A 21,508-nucleotide genomic window follows, 5' to 3' on the forward strand; every position below is an offset into this window, starting at 1 on the left:
TGAAAATTTTTGCACGCATGCGCAAAATATCTGAAATGCTATAAAATTAAGATAGGATTAGTTATCAAAAATTTGATAATATTAACCATGAAATAAAAATAGTTAATACAAAGGTATGCGGAATAATTTTTTTTGTTTCTCCTTTGTATCGGGAATAATTTTGTAGCAGTACCGTGTTGTTACCGATCATACTTCGTACCTTCCCAAACTGTGTTAACCTCACCACACATAGGAACTGAAACAGATGTTCCAGGTAGAGGGGATGGACGCTAAGCTACGGAGGCACTACATAGCAGTGCCCAAGTCATAGTTGTGCATTTGTTTTTATTGATAATTAGCATTGTCCGGTTCAAAAAATTCGAGTTCGAATGCGCGTTCACCGCGGTCTGGTTGAATATAAAAAGATACTTATCGTGCGATAACTTTTCGGTCCGATGTTGCCACTTCGTTCACTTTGTTTTTTAGATCGTCAACGAGATGTGACCAAAAATTTGAAAATGACCGCGAAATATAAAGTATTTGTTCTTTCTTTTATCCGTTCCAATGATAGTTGTATTATAAATTCAGTTTAATAGTAAAAAATTGTTTTTACCATGGAAGACGATGTTTCAGTAAGAGTGGCGGTCAGGTATGTTATTAAAAAAATTTTTTTTAATTTTTATTAAAGTTATCGTATAATTAAATTAAAACGTTTTTCGATAGATAAGTTATCGACGTATACTAACAGGTGTTTTTACTGTCAATAAATATGGGATTAGCGTCATGCTATTAATATTGTTAACCGAACCGTGCAAATCGATATCGTTTAAATTATCCATCTCCGTAATGAAAAAATCAATAGTTTTCCTCTTATGAAAAAGTCCAAATAAGATCCGCGAATGACGTCACTCGAATCTAGAAGGACAGACACAGTTTTGAGTTTATCTAACATTATTATTATTCCCCTGAGGTAAAAAAGTTTTTAGTTACGCAACAAAATCGACGAAAGTTTAATCCAACTCGAATAGATTTTCTTTTAAAATTTAAATGTCGAAGTTGCGCAATCTTAAATTATTATCTAGATTCTATCTTTTGATAATAAAAAAAAATATATATATACATTTTAAATAGGAAGGTTAAAGAAGAGGCAAGTTCATTCACTTCTTCGCACCGTCTTAACTCGAAAATAAAGGATACAACCCAAAAATACACCTTTAGAGACCTACTGGTAACGTGCAGCTTACGCTATATAAACACAATTTAAACGTGCAAATTGTACCTGCAACTAAGTAATTATTACTATTACGTTAAAGGCCGCGAGGGGAGTTGTATCATGTTTATTTTTAAATTTTAAATGATCCGCTTACGCAAATTTATTAGCAATTTTTTTTATGTGTCGATGATATATACAAAATTTGAAGACAATTCCAAAATATTTTTTATTATTATTTTTATTTAGGCATATGGTTTGAAAATATGCATGTATAAATGAACGGTGTGAAACTCAAACGCTTATGCAATAGTCTCTCCTTCGCCTACATGTCTGGCGTGGGAAGAGTAACCTTCATCAACACCACGACCGGTCGGTGGAAGTAAAAAGAACATCTCGCTAAATTCGATTAGACAAAATCGTTGAGATGAAATCGTCTTGATATATTTATTTATTTTTTATTTTTAAAGAAAAAAAAAACTTTAAAACTGTGGAACCTTGATTCTCCGGTGCAAACACCATGACAAAACCGCGGTCGCGTGTGGGCAGGGTAAACTTTTTTCGTCAAGAATATGCACCTGGTATAGGAGCGGTTTTATACAATAATACTTGCACAATTGTGGTCTAAATTTACAAACAATGAATTTTTATGTTTTTTTGAATAGAATATGTTCACAAATAATACTCTTTTAACAAAACTAAGATATCCCAACCCATTCCAGAGATACTTGGCGTGGGAATTTTAAGTGAAACACTGTGTAGATATAAATAAAAATAGTTCCGCTTCTTTCTAATATGTATTATATGTTGAGAAGACTATTTCCTGCTTTGATATTTTTTTATTCGTTGAAAAGTTTTTTTGATTTTAGTACTCTTGATTAGTGCAGTTGTTATAAACTTGGGATGGGCAATAATACTTGCACAATTGTGGTCTAAATTTACAAACAATAAATTTTTTATATATGTTTTTTTAAATCCACAAATAATACTTAAGAACTGAAGTCATTTATGTACTCTAACAACAACTTTTTACAAAACTAAGATATCCCAACCCATTCCAGAGATACTTAGCGTGGGAATTTTAAGTGAAACCTGTATACAGGGTGTTTCGGTGACTCGGGGAACAAATTTAACCATATATACTAGAGTGAAAATGATGACGATTCATGTAAAAAAAATTTAGTAAAAGTCTTCAAATTTCAAAGATACAGGCCATAAAAGTTAGGAAATTTTAACAAATTTTTCCAAATATCTTAAACACTATTTACAGTAAAGCGTTGAAATTTGGTACAGTGTAAATCAATGTCATGTAAAATCGTTAGGCAATTTATGAATTGGATCGGTCATCGGGAACAATGCTATACAGAATGTTCCTAAAGTTTGTTTGTTCAGAACTTTTTTATTCTATCATAACCGTACATTTATGTTTGCAGTTTCTAATAGCAAATTTAATTTAGAAACTTTTATTACTCTTAGATAATATTGATAAAAGTCACCGTTTTCGTGTTAAATTCAAAAATGTTGGGTTCCGATTTCATTAATAGCACTAAAAAAAAAAGAAATCTAAGTTTTTGAACATTTCCCTTAGTATTTTTTATTACTTGTCTTGTTATTTTATGTATGTTTTTATTATTCCTGTTAGTGTTGTCGTTTTTTTGTTTATTTTTTGTTGATTTTTAATTTATTGTTTTCGAATTCTTTTATTAAACCAACAAAAACAAATTAAAAATGTGATTTAGCTAAATCTACACTTGGACATGTTGCGTACATAATAGTTATGACAGCTCAGTTCGATTTTCACTTGTCATTGCCAATTCAGATTATTTATTTATTTCTTTTTTTTTTTAGTGTTATTGAATTCGGAGCCTAACATTTTTGCATTTAATACGAAAACGGTGGTTTTTATCAATATTCTCTAAGAGTGATAAAAGATTCTAAACTAAATTTACTATTAGAAACTGCAAAAATAAATGTAGGGTTATGATAGAATAAAAAAGTTCTGAGCAAACAAAGTTTAGGAACAGCCTGTATAGCACTGTTCCCGCGTACCGATCCAACTCAAAAATTGCCTAATGATTTTACGTGATATTAGTTTACACTGTACCAAATTTCAACGCTTTACCATAAATAGTGTTTAAGATATTTAGAAAAATGTGTTAAAATTTCATAACTTTGATGGCCTGTATCTTTGCAATTTGAGGACTTTTACTAATTTCTTTTACATGGATCGTCATCATTTTCACTCTAGTATACTAGGTTACATTTGTTCCCCGAGTCACCGAAACACCCTGTAGATATAAATAAAAGTAGTTCTGCTTCTTTCTAATATGTATTATATGTTGAGAAGACTATTTCCTGCCTTAATATTTTTTATTCGTTGAAAAGTTCTTTGATTTTTGATTTGAAAAGTTTTGTTGGAGGATATGAGAGATGCGTCACACTACAGACTTTATTACAAGTGTATCTTATGTTGTTAGTACTCTTGATTAGTGCAGTTGTTATAAACTTGGGATGGGCAATAATACTTACACAATTGTGGTCTAAATTTACAAACAATAAATTTTTTATATATGTTTTTTTAAATCCACAAATAATACTTAAGAACTGAAGTCATTTACGTACTCTAACAACAACTTTTTACAAAACTAAGATATCCCAACCCATTCCAGAGATACTTGGCGTGGGAATTTTAAGTGAAACACTGTATAGATATAAATAAAAGTAGTTCTGCTTCTTTCTAATATGTATTATATGCTGAGAAGACTATTTCCTGCCTTAATATTTTTTATTCGTTGAAAAGTTTTTTGATTGTTGATTTGAATAGTTTTGTTGGAGGATATGAGAGATGCGTCACACTACAGACTTTATTACAAGCGTATCTTATGTTGTTAGTACTCTTGATTAGTGCAGTTGTTATAAACTTGGGATGGGCAATAATACTTGCACAATTGTGGTCTAAATTTACAAACAATAAATTTTTATATATGTTTTTTTAAATCCACAAATAATACTTAAGAACTGAAGTCATTTACGTACTCTAACAACAACTTTTTACAAAACTAAGATATCCCAACCCATTCCAGAGATACTTGGCGTGGGAATTTTAAGTAAAACACTTTATAGATATAAATAAAAGTAGTTCTGCTTCTTTCTAATATGTATTATATGTTGAGAAGACTATTTCCTGCCTTAATATTTTTTTATTCGTTGAAAAGTTTTTTAATTTTTGATTTGAAAAGTTTTGTTGGAGGATATGAGAGATGCGTCACACTACAGACTTTATTACAAGTGCATCTTATGTTGTTAGTACTCTTGATTAGTGCAGTTGTTATAAACTTGGGATGGGCAATAATACTTATACAATTGTGGTCTAAACTTACAAACAATAAATTTTTTATATATGTTTTTTAAATCCACAAATAATACTTAAGAATTGAAGTCATTTACGTACTCTAACAACAACTTTTTACAAAACTAAGATATCCCAACCCATTCCAGAGATACTTGGCGTGGGAATTTTAAGTGAAACACTGTATAGATATAAATAAAACTAGTTCTGCTTCTTTCTAATATGTATTATATGTTGAGAAGACTATTTCCTGCCTTAATATTTTTTTATTCGTTGAAAAGTTTTTTGATTTTTGATTTGAAAAGTTTTGTTCGAGGATATGAGAGATGCATCACACTACAGACTTTATCACAAGTGTATCTTATGTTGTTAGTACTCTTGATTAGTGCAGTTGTTATAAACTTGAGATGGGCAATAATACTTGCACAATTGTGGTCTAAATTTACAAACAAAAAATTTTTATATATGTTTTTTTTAATCCACAAATAATACTTAAGAACTGAAATCATTTACGTACTCTAACAACAACTTTTTACAAAACTAAGATATCCCAACCCATTCCAGAGATACTTGGCGTGGGAATTTTAAGTGAAACACTGTATAGATATAAATAAAAGTAGTTCTGCTTCTTTCTAATATGTATTATATGTTGAGAAGACTATTTCCTGCCTTAATATTTTTTATTCGTTGAAAAGTTTTTTGATTTGAATAGTTTTGTTCGAGGATATGAGAGATGCGTCACACTACAGACTTTATTACAAGTGTATCTTATGTTGTTAGTACTCTTGATTAGTGCAGTTGTTATAAACTTGGGATGGGCAATAATACTTGCACAATTGTGGCCTAAATTTACAAACAATAAATTTTTTATATATGTTTTTTTAAATCCACAAATAATACTTAAGAAGTGAAGTCATTTACGTACTCTAACAACAAGTTTTTACAAAACTAAGATATCCCAACCCATTCCAGAGATACTTGGCGTGGGAATTTTAAGTGAAACACTGTATAGATATAAATAAAACTAGTTCTGCTTCTTTCTAATATGTATTATATGTCGAGAAGACTATTTCCTGCCTTAATATTTTTTTATTCGTTGAAAAGTTTTTTAATTTTAGATTTGAAAAGTTTTGTTGGAGGATATGAGAGATGTGTCACACTACAGACTTTATTACAAGTGTATCTTATGTTGTTAGTACTCTTGATTAGTGTAGTTGTTATAAATTTGGGATGGGCAATAATACTTACACAATTGTAGTCTAAATTTACAAACAATAAATTTTATATATGTTTTTTTAAATCCACAAATAATACTTAAGAACTGAAGTCATTTACGTACTCTAACAACAACTTTTTACAAAACTAAGATATCCCAACCCATTCCAGAGATACTTGGCGTGGGAATTTTAAGTGAAACACTGTATAGATATAAATAAAAGTAGTTCTGCTTCTTTCTAATATGTATTATATGCTGAGAAGACTATTTCCTGCCTTAATATTTTTTTATTCGTTGAAAAGTTTTTTGATTTCTGATTCGAAAAGTTTTATTGGAGGATATGAGAGATGCGTCACACTACAGACTTTATTACAAGTGTATCTTATGTTGTTAGTACTCTTAATTAGTGCAGTTGTTATAAACTTGTGTATGGGAAAATGTATATATACATATAAAAATATAAAAAACTTCTTACTTGCTTATATTTTAAATATTTATTGGAACCGGTTTCGACACATAAAGGTCATCATCAGCCAAAATCTTTGCAAAAAGAAAATCACAACAAAATCTAATATCGTTATAAAAATTATATAACTTACGTCATAAATGAAGAAAATGCTAACGTTGAATTTTATAAAAATAACACATTGAATATTAAAATATTAAAATTTACATAAATAAACTATGGTAACAAGTTAAAATTAAATAAATATGTTACAAATTAAAATGAAATGTACAACAAGACGAACACAGCACACAATAATGGAAATTTTACATGAATTTTTTTTAATTTTATTTGTTTGGTTTTTCTTTTCTTGCTTTTTGATAAGAAGGAGTATAATGGGGTGTAAAAAGTATCAACTTGATCGTTGAGTTCTTTGTTTTATGTTCCTGTAGTCTTAAATCAAGTCTACGACCTGTTTGCCCAATATATAAAGTTATAAACTTAGGTTGGGCAATAATACTGGCACAATAGGGCCGTTAAGGTCAATCGATTAGAAAGACCGTCTTTCAAAAAATCGATAATCTAAATTAAATTAGACGGATTAGTTTAATTTTTGCAATAATTAATGTAAAAATTTAAAATTCCCCACTCTCGACTCCAGATGACGTTTTTTCTTGTATTTTCTTCTAGCGTACAAGATTCGTAGCATTGTCTCTTTCCAGGAATTTTATTAATTTTTATACGCTCAAATCTGAGTGACGTACTTTGGAGTTCGCGCCCTGCAGTTTCAAATTTTATTATTTTTTTTTGGAAAAATTAAGCCTCAGAATCAAAAGTTAAACAAAAATACTTAACGGCCTTATTGTTGTCTAAATTTACAATTAATTTTTATATTGTTTTTTTTTAATAGAATATAATCGATTAGAAAGACCGACTTTCAATAAATCGATAATCTAAATTAAATTAGACGGATTAGTTTAATTTTTGCAATAATTAATGTAAAAATTTAAAATTCCCCACCTCCGACTCCAGATGACGTTTTTTCTTGTATTTTCTTGTAGCGTACAAGATTCGTAGCATTGTCTCTTTCCGGGAATTTTATTGATTTTTATACGCTCAAATCTGAGTGACGTACTTTGGAGTTCGCGCCCTGCAGTTTCAAATTTTATTATTTTTTTTTTTAAATTAAGCCTCAGAATCAAAAATTAAAAAAAAATACTTAACGGTCTTATTGTTGTCTAAATTTACAATTAATTTTTATATTATATGTTTTTTTTTAATAGAATACAATCGATTAGAAAGACCGTCTTTCAATAAATCGATAATCTAAATTAAATTAGACGGATTAGTTTAATTTTTGCAATAATTAATGTAAAAATTTAAAATTCCCCATCTCCGACTCCAGATGACGTTTTTTCTTGTATTTTCTTCTAGCGCATAAAATTCGTAGCATTGTCTCTTTCCAGGAATTTTATTGATTTTTATTCGCTCAAATCTGAGTGACGTACTTTGGAGTTCGCGCCCTGCAGTTTCAAATTTTATTATTTTTTTTTTTTGGAAAATTAAGCCTCAGAATCAAAAATTAAAAAAAAAACTTAAATACTTAATTGTGGTCTAAATTTACAATGAATTTTTATATTATATGTTTTTTTTTAATAGAATACAATCGATTAGAAAGACCGTCTTTCAATAAATCGATAATCTAAATTAAATTAGACGGATTAGTTTAATTTTTGCAATAATTAATGTAAAAATTTTAAATTCCCCACCTCCGACTCCAGATGACGTTTTTTCTTGTATTTTCTTCTAGCGTACAAGATTCGTAGCATTCTCTCTTTCCAGGAATTTTATTGATTTTTATACGCTCAAATCTGAGTGACGTACTTTGGAGTTCGCGCCCTGCAGTTTCAAATTTTATTATTTTTTTTTTGGAAAATTAAGCCTCAGAATCAAAAATTAAAAAAAAATACTTAACGGTCTTATTGTTGTCTAAATTTACAATTAATTTTTATATTATATGTTTTTTTTTATAGAATACAATCGATTAGAAAGACCGTCTTTCAATAAATCGATAATCTAAATTAAATTAGACGGATTAGTTTAATTTTTGCAATAATTAATGTAAAAATTTTAAATTCCCCACCTCCGACTCCAGATGACGTTTTTTCTTGTATTTTCTTCTAGCGTATAAGATTCGTAGCATTGTCTCTTTCCAGGAATTTTATTGATTTTTATACGCTCAAATCTGAGTGACGTACTTTGGAGTTCGCGCCCTGCAGTTTCAAACTTTATTATTTTTTTTTTTGGAAAAATTAAGCCTCAGAATCAAAAATTAAAAAAAAATACTTAACGGTCTTATTGTTGTCTAAATTTACAATTAATTTTTATATTATATGTTTCTTTTTAATAGAATATAATCGATTAGAAAGACCGTCTTTCAATAAATCGATAATCTAAATTAAATTAGACGGATTAGTTTAATTTTTGCAATAATTAATGTAAAAATTTAAAATTCCCCACCTCCGACTCCAGATGACGTTTTTTCTTGTATTTTCTTCTAGCGTACAAGATTCGTAGCATTGTCTCTTTCCAGGAATTTTATTGATTTTTATACGCTCAAATCTGAGTGACGTACTTTGGAGTTCGCGCCCGGCAGTTTCAAACTTTATTATTTTTTTTTTGGAAAATTAAGCCTCAGAATCAAAAATTAAAAAAAAATACTTAACGGTCTTATTGTTGTCTAAATTTACAATTAATTTTTATATTATATGTTTTTTTTTAATAGAATACAATCGATTAGAAAGAGCATCTTTCAATAAATCGATAATTTAAATTAAATTAGACGGATTAGTTTAATTTTTGCAATAATTAATGTAAAAATTTAAAATTCCTCACCTCCGACTCCAGATGACGTTTTTTCTTGTATTTTCTTCTAGCGTACAAGATTCGTAGCATTGTCTCTTTCCAGGAATTTTATTGATTTTTATACGCTCAAATCTGAGTGACGTACTTTGGAGTTCGCGCCCTGCAGTTTAAAATTTTATTATTTTTTTTTGGAAAAATTAAGCCTCAGAATCAAAAATTAAAAAAAAATACTTAACGGTCTTATTGTTGTCTAAATTTACAATGAATTTTTATATTATATGTTTTTTTTTAATAGAATACAATCGATTAGAAAGACCGTCTTTCAATAAATCGACAATTTAAATTAAATTAGACGGATTAGTTTAATTTTTGCAATACTTAATGTAAAAATTTAAAATTCCCCACTCTCGACTCCAGATGACGTTTTTTCTTGTATTTTCTTCTAGCGTACAAGATTCGTAGCATTGTCTCTTTCCAGGAATTTTATTGATTTTTATTCGCTCAAATCTGAGTGACGTACTTTGATGTTCGCGCCCTGCAGTTTCAAATTTTATTATTTTTTTTTTGGAAAAATTAAGCCTCAGAATCAAATATTAAAAAAAAATACTTAACGGTCTTATTGTTGTCTAAATTTACAATGAATTTTTATATTATATGTTTTTTTTTTAATAGAATATAATCGATTAGAAAGACCGTCTTTCAATAAATCGATAATTTAAATTAAATTAGACGGATTAGTTTAATTTTTGCAATAATTAATGTAAAAATTTAAAATTCCCCACCTCCGACTCCAGATGACGTTTTTTCTTGTATTTTCTTCTAGCGTACAAGATTCGTAGCATTGTTTCTTTCCAGGAATTTTATTGATTTTTATACGCTCAAATCTGAGTGACGTACTTTGGAGTTCGCGCCCTGCAGTTTCAAATTTTATTATTTTTTTTTTGAAAAATTAAGCCTCAGAATCAAAAATTAAAAAAAAATACTTAACGGTCTTATTGTTGTCTAAATTTACAATGAATTTTTATATTATATGTTTTTTTTTTAATAGAATATAATCGATTAGAAAGACCGTCTTTCAATAAATCGATAATTTAAATTAAATTAGACGGATTAGTTTAATTTTTGCAATAATTAATGTAAAAATTTAAAATTCCCCACCTCCGACTAAAGATTACGTTTTTTCTTGTATTTTCTTCTAGCGTACAAGATTCGTAGCATTGTCTCTTTCCAGGAATTTTATTGATTTTTATTCGCTCAAATCTGAGTGACGTACTTTGGAGTTCGCGCCTTGCAGTATCAAATTTATTTATTTTTTTTTTGGAAAAATTAAAAAAAATACTTAAATGTGGTCTAAATTTACAATGAATTTTTATATTATGTTTTTTTTTTAATAGAATACGTCCACAAATTCCAAGAGAAATAATCGATATGTGCCAAGTATGTACATCAGTAACACCAGGAGAGCCTCAAGTTCGTATAGGTTCAGATAAATACTTCACATACGATCACGTATTCGATATAGGAGACACGCAAGATGAAGTTTACGGGACGTGCGTCGAGCCGCTAATACTATCATCATTAGAAGGGTAATTATTATATTTTTAAAACGCCGTAAATCATTCCTTTCACTTTCTAAAAAAAATCGTCGGCGTCGCTTCACCCGCATCCGTCGAAACTTTCATTTCTAATAAAAAAAAATGCTTTCCTGATAGGTATAACGCCACGGTGTTAGCTTACGGGCAAACTGGATCGGGAAAAACTTACACCATGGGATCGGGGTTCGACGTTGACGTCACCCCGGAACAAATCGGAATCATTCCTAGGGCTATTAAACAAATTTTTAGCGAAATTCGTGATACAATAACCAGGTTTCAATCCGAAGGAAGACCTCCTCCCGAATTTAAAGTTTCCACGCAATTTATGGAATTGTATAACGAAGAAGTAATCGATTTATATAATCCAGTTTATAATAAGGTTAGACAAAAAATAAAAAAATTAATTGAAAATAAATTATTTTTGCATTTTAGACTAGCACTTATAAAATCCATGAAGATCCATACGGCGGTATTCAAATAAAAGGTGTAACGACGCAAACTGTAATATCAGAAGAAGAAACGCTTCAATGTCTTCGTGTGGGTGCTTTATCAAGAACCACTGCAAGCACTCAAATGAATACGCAATCGAGTCGATCGCATGCGATTTTTACGGTTCATATTAAACAGCAGCGACTTATAACAGAGCAAGAAGATTCTAGTGGTTACGAAATTTTATCGGCGAAATTCCATTTTGTTGATTTAGCCGGATCTGAGCGCTTAAAACGCACGGGAGCGACAGGTGATCGAGCCAAAGAAGGTATTTCAATTAATTGCGGACTATTAGCTTTGGGAAACGTCATTTCTGCCCTTGGCGATAAAAGCAAAAGAGCAACTCACGTCCCATATAGAGATTCAAAGCTTACACGACTTCTACAAGATAGTCTAGGAGGAAATAGCCGAACGGTTATGATAGCTTGCGTAAGTCCTAGCGATCGCGATTTTATGGAAACTTTGAACACATTAAAATATGCGAATAGAGCTAGGAACATAAAAAATAAAGTATTTATTAATCAAGATAAAAGCACTAGAACTATTAGCCAATTGAAACAACAAATAGCTCAGCTACAACTCGAATTAATAGAATACAAACAAGGAAAAAGGATCATTGACCAAGATGGTTGCGAAACCGTTAACGACATGTTTTACGAAAACACCATGTTACAAGATGAGGTTAACAATTTAAGAACGCGAATAAAAGTTATGCAAGAAACCGTAGATAATTTAACGTTTAAGAACACCCAATTATTGAGCGAAAAAGCCATGGGTAATTGGGTCGAACCCGACAAAGGACACTTAAGCGATATGATCCAAGAATACGTCAAAGAAATCGAAGATTTACGAACGAAATTAATGGAGGCAAACATAACTTGCGACCACCTACGCAAACAATTAAGCAGATACAGGGAATCCGCGGGAAGTCTAAGAGGCTCCCTCGACAGAGAAATTCCATCCCTAATAGAAGAAGCCCGACGAAAACTAGAACGCGAAAAAGATGTACTTACAAGAAGCCTAGTTGAAATCGATGTAAGCGATCGAGACAGCGAAGAAGAAAGCGAAAACGACGAAAAAGAATACAAAACGAAACTAAACGACGAACTCATCAACTTAACAAACGACATAGATATGAAACAAAAATTAATCGACGAGCTAGAATTATCACAAAGACGCATGCACACAATGAAACAACATTACGAAGAAAAATTAATGCAACTAACAACAAAAATTAAATCAACACAAGAAGAACGCGATAAAGTATTACATACCTATTCATCCACGCATCCAGAACAAAGCGAAAGTGTAAAAAAAATTCGCGAAGAATACAGCAAAAAAATATCAGAAATGCAAAAAGAATTAAAAAAGCTTCAAGTAGCGCAAAAAGAACACGCGAGGCTATTAAAATCCCACAATCATAACGAAAAACAATTAAATTCGTACAAAAATGAATTGTTAGATATGAAAAGGGCGAAAGTGAAATTAATAAATAAAATGAAAGAGGAATCTCAAAGGCACAGAGAAACCGAATCGAAACGTCTCAAAGAAATCGCCCAATTGCGGAAGGAATCGCGGAGAAATGAGAGTGTTATTAAAACCATGGAGGCGCAAAATCGGCTTAAAGAACAAGTTTTGAAACGAAAACAAGAAGAAGTTTCGATTTTGAGAAAAATACAGAGGAATAAATACGGAGTTTTAGATAATAAAATTCGATTTTCGGAAAAAACTGCTAAAGCTAAATGGAGAAAATTGGAAAATTCTATTAATAACATTACGTTAAATAGACGGGGAATCACCGAACAAGAAATTAGGATGGACAATTTTTTGGAAAAACGAGAATCTTTAGGTAAAAAATTAACCATTTTTTTTATACTAAAAAGGATTGATCAAAAATTACAAATAAAAATTATGACAATTTTCAAAATTCGCTATAAAATTAATTTCTTGAAGGATCCTTGTGGAAACATCACCAATTATTAATTAAAGTATCCTCTTTTTAATGCAAAAAACCGTTTTGAAAAATCACTTTTAGTTCTTGAGAAATAAATTTTTGAAATAATCGAGAATTTTGCAATTTTCGCCGATTAAATTTTAAAAATTCGTATAAAATCGATTTCTTGGAATATGAACATGAAAATTCCCTAAAGTATTAATAAAAGTGCCCTCTTTTCAATGAACCAACCCGTTTTGAAAAATAACTTTTAGATTTTGAGAAAACAATATTTGAAATTTTGATAAAATTTTCAAAATTCGCTATAAAATTAATTTCTTGAAGGATCCTTGTGGAAACATCACCAATTATTAATTAAAGTATCCCCTTTTTAATGCAAAAAGCCGTTTTGAAAAATCACTTTTAGTTCTTGAGAAATAAATTTTTGAAATAATCGAAAATTTTGCAATTTTCGCCGATTAAATTTTAATAATTCGTATAAAATCGATTTCTTGGAATATGAGTATGGAAATTTCCCAAAGTGTTAATAAAAGTGCCCTCTTTCCAATGAACCAACCCGTTTTGAAAAATAACTTTAAGTTTTTGAGAAAACAATATTTGAAATTTTGATAAAATTTTCAAAATTCGCTATAAAATTAATTTCTTGAAGGATCCTTGTGGAAACATCACCAATTATTAATTAAAGTATCCCCTTTTTAATGCAAAAAATCGTTTTGAAAAATCATTTTTAGTTCTTGAGAAATAAATTTTTGAAATAATCGAGAATTATGCAATTTTCGCCGATTAAATTTTAATAATTCGTGTAAAAACAATTTCTTGGAATATGAATATGAAAATTTCCTAAAGTGTTATTAAAAGTGTCCTCTTTCTAATGAACCAACTCGTTTTGAAAAATAACTTTTAGTTTTTGAGAAAACAATATTTGAAATTTTGATAAAATTTTCAAAATTTGCTATAAAATTAATTTCTTGAAGGATCCTTGTGGAAGCATCACCAATTATTAATTAAAATATCCCCTTTTTAATGCAAAAAGTCGTTTTGAAAAATCATTTTTAGTTCTTGAGAAATAAATTTTTGAAATAATCGAGAATTTTGCAATTTTCGCCGATTAAATTTTAATAATTCGTATAAAATCGATTTCTTGGAATACGAATATGAAAATTTCCCAAAGTGTTATTAAAAGTGCCCTCTTTCCAATAAATCAACCCGTTTTGAAAAATAACTTTAAGTTTTTGAGAAAACAATATTTGAAATTTTGATAAAGTTTTCAAAATTCGCTATAAAATTAATTTCTTGAAGGATCCTTGTGGAAACATCACCAATTATTAATTAAAGTATCCTCTTTTTAATGCAAAAGGCCGTTTTGAAAAATCACTTTTAGTTCTTGAGAAATAAATTTTTGAAATAATCGAGAATTTTGCAATTTTCGCCGATTAAATTTTAATAATTCGTATAAAATCGATTTCTTGGAATATGAATACGAAAATTTCCCAAAGTGTTATTAAAAATGCCCTCTTTCCAATGAACCAACCCGTTTTGAAAAATAACTTTTAGTTTTTGAGAAAACAATATTTGAAATTTTGATAAAATTTTCAAAATTTGCTATAAAATTAATTTCTTGAAGGATCCTTGTGGAAATATCACCAATTATTAATTAAAGTATCCTCTTTTTAATGCAACAAGCCGTTTTGAAAAATCACTTTTAGTTCTTGAGAAATAAATTTTTTAAATAATCGGGAATTTTGCAATTTTCACCGATTAAATTTTAATAATTCGTATAAAATCGATTTTTTGGAATATGAATATGAAAATTTCCCAAAGTGTTATTAAAAGTGCCCTCTTTCCAATGAACCAACCCGTTTTGAAAAATAACTTTTAATTTTTGAGAAAACAAAATTTTCGATGTTACAATTTTCAAAATTCGCTATAAATTAATTTCTTGAAGGATCCTTGTGGAAACATCACCAATTATTAATTAAAGTATTCTCCTTTTAATGCAAAAAACCGTTTTGAAAAATCACATTTAGTTCTTGATAACTAAATTTTTGAAATAATCGAGAATTATGCAATTTTCGCCGATTAAATTTTAATAATTCGTATAAAATCGATTTCTTGGAATATGAGTATAAAAATATCCCAAACTGTTAATAAAAGTGTCCTCTTTCCAATGAACCAACCCGTTTTGAAAAATAACTTTTAGTTTTTGAGAAAACAATATTTGAAGTTTTGAGAAAATTTTCGATGTTGCAATTTTCAAAATTCGCTATAAAATTAATTTCTTGAAGGAACCTTGTGGGAACATCACCAATTATTAATTAAAGTATCATCTTTTTAATGCAAAAAGCCGTTTTGAAAAATCACTTTTAGTTCTTGAGAAATAAATTTTTGAAATAATCGAGAATTTTGCAATTTTTGCCGATTAAATTTTAATAATTCGTATAAAATCGATTTTTTGAAAAATGGATATGAAAATTTCCCAAAATGTTAATAACAGTGTCCTCTTGCCAATGAACCAACCCGTTTTGAAAAATAACTTTTAGTTTTTGAGAAAACAATATTTGAAGTTTTGATAAAATTTTCGATGTTGCGATAATTTTCAAAATTCGCTATCAAATTAATTTGTTGAAGGATCCTTGTGGAAATATCACCAATTATTAATTAAAGTATCCTCTTTTTAATGCAAAAAGCCGTTTTGAAAAATCACTTTTAGTTCTTGAGAAATAAATTTTTGAAATCACTAATAATTTTACATTTTAACGTGTTCATTTTATTAAATTATAAATTATTTATACAAAAATCCTTTTCTACATATAATTTTTCATGACGACGCTTCTGATGATGACTCAAAGTCGAAACATGTTAAACAGAACTTAATAAACTAGTAATAAAGTACAGAAACTACAATTGTCATAATTTTCTATATACTGTTAAATTAATTATTATAAACACAATCAACTTAGTTCATATAAATACTTTTTGGACAATCTTAACATAATTTTCCAAACAATTTGAACGATTAATCAATAACTATCTTCACGTTTATTTACAATTAAAGTGACATCTAACAGTATGGTTATGTTTTGATAAGAATTTTTTTAACAAATTGCATGTATACTAACATATTTTTTTTTATTTCTTTTTTACCGACAGAAGTAAATGCAAAAGAACACTTTTCTTTGGTAGGTAAGGAATTGGAAATTCTTCAAGACCGCAGAAATCAAATGTCACGTCGCGGACAAGAGACTACCGCTTTGGACAATTACATCGAAGATATTCAAGCGAATTTGAATTACCTGCAAGAAAAAATAAGCGAAACGCAACAAAACGTGATGGAAATCGAGGATTCCCAAGATAACGACGAAGCCACGAATTTACTTCAAGTGGTAAATTCATTGTCGACAGTGGATGAGGCGAAATATTTAATTGAAAAACTTTTAAATATGACCCTAAGCAAAACCAACGCCGTCGCTCAATCAGATGCTAAATTAAAAGAAAACGATGCGCTATTACACGTCTTGAAACAAGAAAATGTACTTAGAGGGCAATTATTAGATCATATTTTACATTCAGACCATTTGGCTTTAGCTGGACAAATGAGTTCTTCTACTAACACTGGATCTAATGAATCTAGTAGATCTGAATCACCAGATGTATCACAGTAAGTAATTTTAGAAATTGTACTAAATAAGCTAAAAATGAAAATTCCTTTTTAGATCATTCAGTTTAGACACGATATCTCCAAGTAATAGTAAGTCAAAAATACGTAGAAGAATGGCAGCTCCTGAAGAAATGTTATATGGGCTACAAATACAGCGAATCTGAACGTTTGCCGTAATAATTGCCTGTTTGGTGATTATTACAGTGTTACGAAAAGAATAAAATGGTGCTATACTTTATATATCATATTTAAAATCTGTTTCATTTCGTTGAATTTTTACATAATCTTCATATGAAGTCTAAAGAAACTGTTGGTCATCAATTTATGTAATTTTTGATTCTATAAACATTTGTAGAGACAGAAAAAATTTTCTTAATCCAAATGTAAATAAGGCGACTTCACTGCTGTGGTAAGACACCTTCTTGGAGTCTTCTTCTTCCATGAGAAAGCTTCATCAGAATATTATTCATGCCAAGGAACAAATAAGACTAGGTATAATTTTAGCTATTAAAACGGTGCCAATTGTGCATAAGAGAAAATGGCGCACATTTTGAGCACAAAAATAATTTTGACTTGAAATTATTGAATCAACTTTTGTCTTGCGTACATGCATGCAAATAATTTGTAATTCCTAAATTATTGTAATGCCTTGCATGATATGTAACCCCATAGCTATGCAATAAAGGCCTTATTGTAGAATATTAGAAAAATTAGAATATTGCCAAATTCTGCATCAAGTCAAATAAGAAATTCTTGTCTTGTACATTTTGATATTTGATGGATTTACCACACAATAAAGTATCAGTACAAATTACATTTTAAAACTTGTACAAAAAAATTAAAAAAATACACCTCCAAGGTAATGAAAAACTTGTTAGGAATGATAAAACAAATGCAAGGAATTCGAACTGTAACATTTATTGCTAAATTGAACGTTTTTGGGATTTATAAAAAGATAAATACAAGAAAAATATTTTGCGCTTTATCTCATCCCTCATCCCAATTTCTGCCGTGTGCTTGCGATCATTATTTTAGGATTTTCACGCATTTTATTTAATACTGGGACGCCCTGTACAAAGCTGTATTTTTTATTGTACTGACGAACGTGCATTTTTACAATTTTGTTAATTTCACCTCTTTTCGTAAACTAACAATCAAATCTCGAATGCTTTGTGAAATTTGGCGGTTTCTTGTATTCATTTTTAATAAATATCCAAAATTTGAATGGCACGAATACATCAAACTACAGTAGTCTTTTTCTTGTACAGAGTGTATTCCGAATATAAAGAACCCTCAAGGGACCTAAAAATGGATTCGTTATAAGCAATAATTTAAAAAATCATGAATAATGATGGTATCAGATTTTTTGGCATTTTTCAATTGATTTCAGTAAATTTTATGTTTATACTTAGTGCCTGGAAGAGGTGAAACATATCTTTATTAAAAAAAAATTGTTTGTAATAATGTTTTAACAATGTAGTTAAAATGGCAAAAAATGAAATTTTGCACGATTCTCGTAAATTAACAATATCTTCGGTAAAATATGTTCTACCATGGTTTTGTTCATATATAATTATTTTGTCAATCTAACATCTTGGAAAATAAACTAAGTACATAATACTTGTATGAGAAATCATGTATCATCACTTCGCCGAGGTCGCTTGCGGGCGAGGCGCTACATTTGATATCACGTAGTCATAAAATTAGTCGAGTTGAGGTTCGTATTCATAATGTATCAATCCCAGCGCCTCGCCCGCAAGCGACCTCGGCGGTATTAGATGAAATCGTTCATTTGATGTCTTAGAAAGTAAATTAGTACACAATACTTGTATGAGAAATCGTTTATCATCACTTCGCCGAGGTCGCTTGCGGGCGAGGCGCTAGATTTGATACCACGTAGTCATAAAATGAGTGTATCAATCCCAGCGCCTCGCCCGCAAGCGACCTCGGCAATATTAGATGAAATCGTTCACTTGACATCTTGGAAAGTAAACTAACTACATAATACTAGTATGAGAATTCGTTTATCATCACTTCGCCGAGGTCGCTTGCGGGCGAGGCGCTAGATTTGATACCACGTAGTCATAAAATGAGTGTATCAATCCCAGCGCCTCGCCTGCAAGCGACCTCGGCGATATTAGATGAAGTCGTTTACTTGACATCTTGGAAAGTAAACTAAGTGCATAATACTAGTATGAGAACTAGTTTATCATCACTTCGCCGAGGTCGCTTGCGGGCGAGGCGCTACATTTGATATCACGTAGTCATAAAATTAGTCAAGTTGAGGTTCGTATTCATAATGTGTCAATTCCAGGGCCTCGCCCGCAAGCGACCTCGGCGGTATTAGATGAAATCATTCATTTGATGTCTTAGAAAATAAATTAAGTACACAATATTTGTTTGAGAAATCGTTTATCATCACTTCGCCGAGGTCGCTTGTGGGCGAGGCGCTAGATTTGAGTCATAAAATTAATTGAGTTGAGGTTCGTATTCATAATGTATCAATTCCAGCGCCTCGCCCGCAAGCGACCTCGGCGGTATTAGATGAAATCGTTTATTCGATGTCTCAGAAAGTGAATTAAGTACACAATACTTGTATGAGAAATCGTTTATCATCACTTCGCCGAGGTCGCTTGCGGGCGAGGCGCTAGATTTGATACACGTAGTCATAAAATTAGTGTATCAATCCCAGTGCCTCGCCCGCAAGCGACCTCGGCGATATTAGATGAAATCGTTCACTTGACATCTTGGAAGGTAAACTAAGTACATAATACTTGTATGAGAATTCGTTTGTCATCACTTCGCCGAGGTCGCTTGCGGGCGAGGCGCTAGATTTGATACCACGTAGTCATAAAATGAGTGTAGCAATCCCAGCGCCTCGCCCGCAAGCGACCTCGGCGATATTAGATGAAGTCGTTTACTTGACATCTTGGAAAGTAAACTAAGTACATAATACTAGTATGAGAACTCGTTTATCATCACTTCGCCGAGGTCGCTTGCGGGCGAGGCGCTACATTTGATATCACGTAGTCATAAAATTAGTCAAGTTGAGGTTCGTATTCATAATGTGTTAATTCCAGGGCCTCGCCCGCAAGCGACCTCGGCGGTATTAGATGAAATCATTCATTTGATGTCTTAGAAAATAAATTAAGTACACAATATTTGTTTGAGAAATCGTTTATCATCACTTCGCCGAGGTCGCTTGCGGGCGAGGCGCTAGATTTGAGTCATAAAATTAATTGAGTTGAGGTACGTATTCATAATGTATCAATTCCAGCGCCTCGCCCGCAAGCGACCTCGGCGGTATTAGATGAAATCGTTCATTTGATGACTTAGAAAGTAAATTAGTACATAATACTTGTATGAGAAATCGTTTATCATCACTTCGCCGAGGTCGCTTGCGGGCGAGGCGCTAGATTTGATACCACGTAGTCATAAAATGAGTGTAGCAATCCCAGCGCCTCGCCCGCAAGCGACCTCGGCGATATTAGATGAAATCGTTCACTTGACATCTTGGAAAGTAAACTAAGTACATAATACTTGTATGAGAATTCGTTTATCATCACTTCGCCGAGGTCGCTTGCGGGCGAGGCGCTACATTTGATATCACGTAGTCATAAAATTAGTCAAGTTGAAGTTTGTATTCATAATGTGTCAATTCCAGCCACTTCGCCGAGGTCGCTTGCGGGCGAGGCGCTCTGTTTGATACTTTATGAACACAAACCTTAATTCCATGAAATTTGGCATTTAGGAGCTATGATACCAGTTCCATCAGACCCAAAAAATATACTGAACATGAACATTTTTGGGGATACATCTCTTTTTTATTACCTTTAGGGTGTATCTGCTTTAATTTTTTTGTAAAAGTTTTAAAATTTAATTTGTACGAAGACTTTATTGTGGCTTTGTATAAGAATCTCATATCCAATTCGATTAAATTTTAGTATTGGAGGATAATGTTGGTTGCCTATTCGCTAGGATCAACCCAACAGTTTCTTAAGATCTATGTATGTTCTTTATTTTTTTATTAACGAATATATTTTGTTATTGAACTAAATAATATATGTTAACTCAAAACTAAAATTGTTGAATTAAATTGACGAATTATTTTTAATTAATTAATTAAATCTTTACTTATCTAAACTAACAAAAACTAACTAAATTCTCTTCGTGTATTTTTATTGAATTGAAGAACAAAAAGAAAGTATTAGTTGTTTTATCCTAATTAATTTATTTATATCATGTATTATATATGCTAGCATATAAGACTTGTCTTATATGATGGTATATTCGTTAAATTGTATACTATTGTTGACGTTTTTTTATTATTATTATTGTATTTGTATGTTTTTATTATTATATAAGTCCTATTACGTTTGCCTTTAATCATTAAAACATGATTAATTATCAATCAATAACGCATGGCCAAATGTACTTTTACTTAAAGTATTTATATGTATTGTATAATTACGTACGTTGCAATAAATGTATATCTTATTTCTTTGTTTCATTAAGTGACATAACATTTTAAGTTAAAAAGAAATAATAAGAGGCGGGAAAATTTGAAATGTAAATAATTGGTAACCAGGGTAATTCGCCATATGATCACCACGCCTTGCGGCAAATGAAACGAAACATAATTAAGTAACGATTTTGTGTTATTGCCGTTTAAGAGTTATTCCAAGGTGTGGGAAATAAGTTTGAAACGATATTTATAAAGTAATTTATGAATAAAAGTGGTTTCGATG

General features: G+C 30.5%; 1 protein-coding gene across 2 annotated transcripts; it reads left to right on the forward strand.

Moving 5' to 3' along the window:
* Positions 1-170: 170 nt before the first annotated feature.
* LOC111421541 (kinesin-like protein 31E) lies at positions 171-21,257 on the forward strand. 2 transcript variants are annotated; one of them, XM_023054712.2, is made up of 6 exons: positions 171-628; positions 10,459-10,650; positions 10,777-11,038; positions 11,092-12,997; positions 16,253-16,760; positions 16,816-21,257. In XM_023054712.2, the coding sequence occupies exons 1-6, from the start codon at positions 594-596 to the stop codon at positions 16,922-16,924; spliced, it is 3,012 nt and encodes a 1,003-aa protein (XP_022910480.1). In that variant the 5' UTR covers positions 171-593; the 3' UTR covers positions 16,925-21,257. The 2 variants fall into 2 exon arrangements, with proteins under 2 accessions (XP_022910480.1, XP_022910481.1); XM_023054713.2 differs by having other exon boundaries at positions 16,286-16,760.
* Positions 21,258-21,508: the final 251 nt, after the last annotated feature.

Source organism: Onthophagus taurus, chromosome 8 (genome assembly GCF_036711975.1).
Source record: "Onthophagus taurus isolate NC chromosome 8, IU_Otau_3.0, whole genome shotgun sequence".
NCBI lineage: Eukaryota > Metazoa > Arthropoda > Insecta > Coleoptera > Scarabaeidae > Onthophagus > Onthophagus taurus.